Raw genomic sequence first — 6,428 nt, forward strand, 5'->3', positions numbered from 1 at the left:
TCCAGGGCTGGCTCTTTCCTTTCTGACCCCAGCTTCCCCCACAAGAAGGATAAAATAATAGGGAAAAGGTCTAAGGAAGGAGAAGGGGAGGGGAGGGGACGACAAGGGAGATGCAGGTGGGGGGTGTGGGGACGACAAGGGATGCAGGTGGTGGGGGGGATGGATGCCACATCCCTGCAAGTGTTGCCCCTGGCAGTGTCCAAGTTCAGGCTGGGCAGGGCAGGGCTTTGAGCAGCCCGGCCTGGGTGCCCCTGCCCGTGGCAGGGGGCTTGGAACCGGCTGATCTGTAAGACCCTTCCCAACCCAACCCCTTCCAGGCTTCTGTGAAGGAAGCTGCAAGATGTTTTCCAGCCCCAGAGCGGTCACATCAGCTCGTTTCCAGGCACGTCCGGCTACAAGAGCTTTTAAAGCACGGAGGGGTTTGGAGGGGATTTTATTGTTCTGCTCTTTCACTGTTTGCGAGGAGAGGTTCGGGCAGCGGCCAGAAGGTGCTGCCCCCACCGCCGGGCGGGGACCTCCCTCTCCTAAGTAGCACTACAAAGAGCGACTCGGCGTGACAAAACTCCGCCTTCGAAAGAGAAACAAACAAAAACTCCACGTTTTGCTTAAAAAAAAAAACACCAACAACCCAAAACCAAACGAAGGCCAAAAGCCCACAAGCGCCCACCCGCAAAAGCCATCACCACCACGAGGCGCTCCAGCCGTTCAAGTAGTAGAGGCAGGGCAGGTACTGCCAACCCCCCCGCAGCGCCAGCAGGGATGCTCCTGGCAGCTCCGCTGCCTTCTGCCCGGCCAGCCCCGGGTCCAGTCTGCTGATGTCGGAGGCCACCTGTTTCCTTTTGGTCTTGTACCTCCTGTTTTGGAACCAGATTTTCACCTGGGTCTCGGTGAGCTGCAGGTTCTTGGCCAGGTGGGCTCGCTCGGGGGCCGAGAGGTATTTCTGGCGGCTGAATTTCCTCTCCAGTTCGATCACCTGGCTGTGGGAGAAGGCGGCTCGGGAGCGCTTGGGCTGCTTGGGGGGACGCTGGGGGCCGGGAGGGGACGGCGGCGGCGGAGCGGCGCAGTCGGGCGGCTGGGACTCCGGTGTGGCATCTGTGGGAGGGGAAAGAGGAGTTAGCCGGTTGGAATTTGCCCGAATCGTTTGGGGTTTCCCCTTCCCAGAGAGCAAAATAGTCACAGTACAGCGGTGAGGAGCAGCTGAGGGACCTGGGAAGGTGCTGAGCCTGGAGAAGAGGAGGCTGAGGGGAGAGCTTCTGGCTGGAGACCTCCTGGCTCTCTGAAAGGAGACTGGAGCAAAGTATTCATAGAACACTAGTGAGGAGCAGCTGAGGGACCTGGAAGTGTTGAGCCTCAACAAAAGGAGGCTGAGGGGAGAGCTTCTGGCTCTCTGAAAGGAGGTTGAAGCAAAATATTCATAGTCCAGTGGTGAGGAGCAGCTGAGGGACCAGGGAAGGTGCTGAGCCTGGAGGAAAGGAGGCTGAGGGGAGAGCTTCTGGCTGGAGACCTCCTGGCTCTCTGAAAGGAGACTGGAGCAAAGTATTCATAGAACACTAGTGAGGAGCAGCTGAGGGACCAGGGAAGGTGCTGAGCCTGGAGGAAAGGAGGCTGAGGGGAGAGCTTCTGGCTCTCTGAAAGGAGGTTGGACACAGATGAGGATTGGTCTCTCTTCTCAAGGAACAAGTGATAGCAGCAAGAGGAAACAGCCTCAAGCTGCCCCATGGGAGGTTTAGGTTGGACACCAGAAGAAACTTCCCCACTGAAAGGGTTGTCAAAGCCTGGACCAGGCTGCCCAGGGAGGTGGTTGAATCCCTATCTCTGGAGCTGTTTTAGAGCTGCAGAGATCACAGGGTTGGAAGGGACCTCAAGGATCATCTAGTTCCAACCCCCCTGGCACGGGCAGGGACTCCTCACACCAGAGCAGGTTGCTCAGAGCCACATCAATGTGGTGCTGAGGGCCATGGTTTAGCCTCAGCCTTGGTCAAGTTAGGGAATGGTTGGGGTGGGTGACCTTAAAGGTCTTTTCCACCCAAAAATGATTCTGTGGTTCTGCATTAGTGGTCATGGAGGTGATGGCTAGAAGGTTGGGCTTGATCTTAAGAGATCTTTTTCCAACCTTACTGATTCTGTGATTCTTTATTACACCCATAGCTATTCACACAATCTCTCTCTCTATATATATGCTCACACTATATCAATAGATATTCATATGATAGCCACCCAGACTCAGCTAGTCACACACATTGTTATCCCCATGCATTATTCTCCACACCTGGAAGTGTCCAAAGCCAGGTTGGATGGAGCCTTGCACACCCTGGGCTGGTGTGAGGTGTCCCTGCCCATGGCAGGGAGCGGGGGGTGGCAACTGGATGATCTTTAAGGTCCCTCCCAACCCTTTCTATCATTCCATGATATTTATTCACTGTTCCTCTGTGTTCAGCATTCTCCTTTTCACTTCATGGAGTGAACACCACCTTGAAGCCCTACAAGGGAGCTGTGGGGTCCCCCCCCCACCCCCCAACTCACTCTTTCTCAGCTGAGACAAGCAGCTGTTGACTTAAGGGCATAAATTCAAGGGGCTAAACTACCACAGAGCAGCTGATTTTTGCAGGGCTGCTGGAGCCTCGTGGTGCTGCTGTTGCTCACATTATGGCCAGGAGAGCTCTCCAGGCTTTTAGTGCAGAATTCCTACCACCAGGCACATCTTTGGAACATCCTCTCTGCTGTGCCTAGGGGAAAGCCCCTGATCTCCCCAGGGAAAACCGGCTCCAAGCTATGGAAAAATAGCTCTGAGATGGGAACTCTGAGCAGAGTGAAGCAGGCTGCAGCTAGAGAGCAGGGCTGGGGGGGGTGGGGAAGTCCTCCCTTTTTCTTGGTGGGTTTTTTTTCCCATGACTCCAAGGCAGTGCCGTGAAATGTTGGGGCAGGTTTTTAAACCTGCAGACCTGGGCTGGAGTTGCAGCTCCAAAGCAGCACAGAGTCAGGGTTGGAAGGGACCTCAGGGATCAGCCAGTTCCAATCCCCCTGCCATGGGGCTTTACAAAACTCTGCTTTGACTAAGAGACCTTAGCCCTCAGCAGCAACAGAAGATCATCTGCTGTGAGCTATGGAACCACAGAGCTGTCAGGGCTGGAAGGGACCTCAAGGCTCAGCCAGTTCCAACCCCCCTGCCATGGGCAGGGACACCTCACACCACAGCAGGTTGCTCACAGCCACATCCAGCCTGGCTGCAAACACCTCCAGGGATGAGGCTTCCACCACCTCCCTGGGCAAGCTGTGCCAGGCTCTCACCACCCTCCTGGGGAAGAGCTTCTTCCTGACATCCAGTCTGAATTTTCCCATTTCTCAGCCTTTGACTTTTTCCTCGTGGCACCATCCACACTCCTGGACCACAGCCCAGGAAGGTGCTGAGCTCCCTGGGAAGTGTCACCTAGACTTGTTGAAACTTCTTCAGGTCCATTTATTTAGGCTGATAGCTCCTCCTTTTTCATTTGGCTGTTCATTGCCCAGCTCAGGATGGAAGCCAGCCAATTTGTTGCCCTCTGCTAGTGATTCCTTAGTGTATTCTCTTTGGGTGTGGACATCCTGCTCAAGACAGAGACAGGAGGCTTCGTTTCCCAGCTTGTGGAAGCCCTGGGTGTCCCAGTGAGAGTCCCTGGAGCAAGGCTGAGCTACACTAACCACTTGCTGGGGGATCTGGTGCAGCTTTAAATGATTTTGATGATCAGCAGCCTGATGGCTGCTCCTCAACTTGCTTTTATGTAGGAGCTTCTTTTAATAGCATTGAGACCCAAAGCCAAAATTCCCCTGGCAAAGGCTCTCTTAGCAAGCAAGAGCCAGCCACTGGAGACTTGAAAATTGCTTTTTTGGCTGTTGCAGCTCAGCCCAGGACTGTTTGGGCATGGGAAGGGCTGAGCACCCTCCTTCAGCCCCAAAGCAAGAGGCATTGGGCAGCCAAATGACTTTCTGAGCTTGACTTCTTTGGTGTCCTGCTGCTGCAGGTGTTGCCTGCAGTGTATTTAGTGATGGGGTGCTGGGGCCAGAGGAGCAGGATTGGTGCTAGCACAGCACAGCGGGACAGGCAGGAGCACCCCATGAAAGTGGTGCTGAGCACCTGCTGCCAACAGCACAAATTCAACCCAGGGTCTTCCTAAATATCCCCAGGCTGGGGGCACCGAGGAGCTTGGCACCACACACAGGGTGGGCACAAGCTGGCTCTCTGAGCTGGCACCCAGAGGTGTCCTTGCTGGGGACTTTTTCTGCTCAGAGGGGAATTTTACTTCCCAGGATGTCACAGAAATCCATCGACTGGGGGGTGGGGGTTAAATGGTGATTTAGGCAGGTTCAGCCCTCTGGATTATTTGAAGCTCCTGGTGGAAGGTTTGCAGGCAGCTGCTCTTTCCCTTGCTGTCCCACTGCGTGGGCAGAGATATTCCCTGGCATTTAACCCGGGACCGTTTGGCCCCAGGGTGCTCAAGGCAGCCAGGTCTGGACCCTGCCCCTTGGCTCACCCAAACACATCCCTGCCCCAGCCAGCAGCTTCCACTCCCTTACCTGCATCCTCCTTGTGGGGTGTCTCTCGAGCTTGGGGTGCTCCTGGAGGATGAGTTCTCCCGGGGGGATGCCCTGGGGCAGCTCCTGGGTCCTCGCTGCCCCCCACCGCGGTCTCCTCCGTGTCCGTCGGGCTGCCAAAGCCTCCGCTCTTGCCGCGCTCTGGCCGCACTCCATCCCAGAGGATATCTTGGATAAGGAAGGATGTCCGGGGCCTGGAGGAGACAGGCAGGGTCTTCTGGGCTGCCACTGGGGTCTGGCTCATCCCCTCTGGGGTGCTGCTGGGTGCTGTCTGCCGCCTCACGGGGAGCACCCCGGCGCTCATCCTCCTCTTCCTCGCCCTGCCCGGAGGCACGCTGGCTTCCCAACCTCCTGGCTCTGCACTTATAGGGCAGCCAGCCAAGCCTCCCGGGCCTGATTGGAGATCCCTGGCAGGAGTCTACGCCCTTCGGTTGTGTCTTGGCTCCCGTGGGGTTTTCTGCCTGCTAGGTTCTCTCCCACTGGCTCAGGACGCTCTTCCCCACGGCTCCGTGGGGTCACAGCCAAACCCCAGCCTCCCTCTTTGCCCTCTTGTTGCTCCCTTGCTGCTAAGTCACCTCCTGAGCTTTAGAGATGAGGAGAAAGCTGCCTAAGAGAGTTCAGCCTTGTGGGGGGATCAAAATCCTCCCAGGGTGGAGGGTTTGGGGAGAGGAGGGGGGAGCAGCAGCAGCATTGCCTTGGAAGGATGCTCTGCAAGGGGACAACTTCTGTGTCCCCCTGCCTCAGCCCCAGTGAGCTGGGACTCTGCTTGCTCCTGGTTGTGGAAATCAGTTGTATCCAGGGGTAAGTCCTAGAGGGATTTTTTTGGGGGGGGGTGAAATGCTGTTTTCAGAGGGGAAAAGTGAAGAAAATAGAAGGATTTGGGATACTTGTTTTATTTTGAGGGTTTTCTTCCAGGCTTCCCACTTGGAGGCACTTTCAGTTTGTTGGGAAAAGGGGACAAATGCCAAAAGATTTCCATCAGCTGTGCTGAGAGGTTTAAAAGGAAAGCTGAGCTACAACAGGGAGGGGGAGAGAGCTGCTCCAGAGGTGACTGCTTGCACAGAAAGTGGCAGAGGCTTCACATGGATATTCCAGCCTAAACCTCAGACTGATTCCTCAGTCAGCTGTGGAATGGGACAGCCTCAGTGCCCTCATAGCCCACCCTGCAAGGAGCATAAATAAAGACCCCTTCCTGAGTCCAAGTGAAGCCCTGAGCCAAGCTCTCTGCTAGGACAGGTTTCTCTTCAGCGAGGATCTGTTTGATTTGTAGCTGCTCTTCTAGGGTTTCTGTTTGGAAAACAGAGCTCCCAGCTCGCCACATAAACAACCACACGCCCCCTCTACCCCCCCCAGATGTCATCAGGACATGATGAAAAAATCACCTTGCCCCACGGTAAGGCAAAGCAATCTGGTGGGGAAGGCCCCTCGGGAGCGGGACTTGGCAGTGTGGCTACAGATGAGCACCCTCTGAGCGCCGGGACTCCCAAACTCCTCTTGCTGCTGCGGCTAAGGGTGGCCCTCCTCAGCTCCTCCCATCCTCAAGCCCTCACTCAAACCCAGCCCCTCGTCCTCAGCCAAGAAGTCAAGGCATGCCTGGGGGTTTTTTTTGGTGGTTCTTTTAACCTTAAGGAGAGGAAACCACAGATTTTCTTGACATCCCCTGAGGACTTGGCCGATTTTATAGGGGGGTGTTTGGTCACAGCAGCCCAAAGCTCAGAGCAGGTTGTGCAGGCGTGCCCCAGATTCAGCTTTTTAACCTTTTTCTCTCATTCTTTGACCCTCTGGGTCTCCTGTCTTAGAAAATACTCCCTCTGCCTTGGAAAATACTCCCCTCTATATTCCAAACATTCCCTCTGCAC

At 55.5% G+C, this 6,428-nt stretch overlaps 1 protein-coding gene across 1 annotated transcript; it reads right to left on the bottom strand.

The window, feature by feature from the left end:
• Window positions 1-679: 679 nt before the first annotated feature.
• NKX3-1 (NK3 homeobox 1) lies at window positions 680-4,873 on the bottom strand. The gene is made up of 2 exons (XM_009897817.2): window positions 4,552-4,873; window positions 680-1,092 (listed from the first exon to the last, which is right to left on the bottom strand). Exons 1-2 carry the CDS (start codon window positions 4,871-4,873, stop codon window positions 680-682), a joined length of 735 nt encoding a protein of 244 aa, XP_009896119.2.
• Window positions 4,874-6,428: the final 1,555 nt, after the last annotated feature.

Source organism: Dryobates pubescens, chromosome 31 (genome assembly GCF_014839835.1).
Source record: "Dryobates pubescens isolate bDryPub1 chromosome 31, bDryPub1.pri, whole genome shotgun sequence".
NCBI classification, from domain to species: domain Eukaryota; kingdom Metazoa; phylum Chordata; class Aves; order Piciformes; family Picidae; genus Dryobates; species Dryobates pubescens.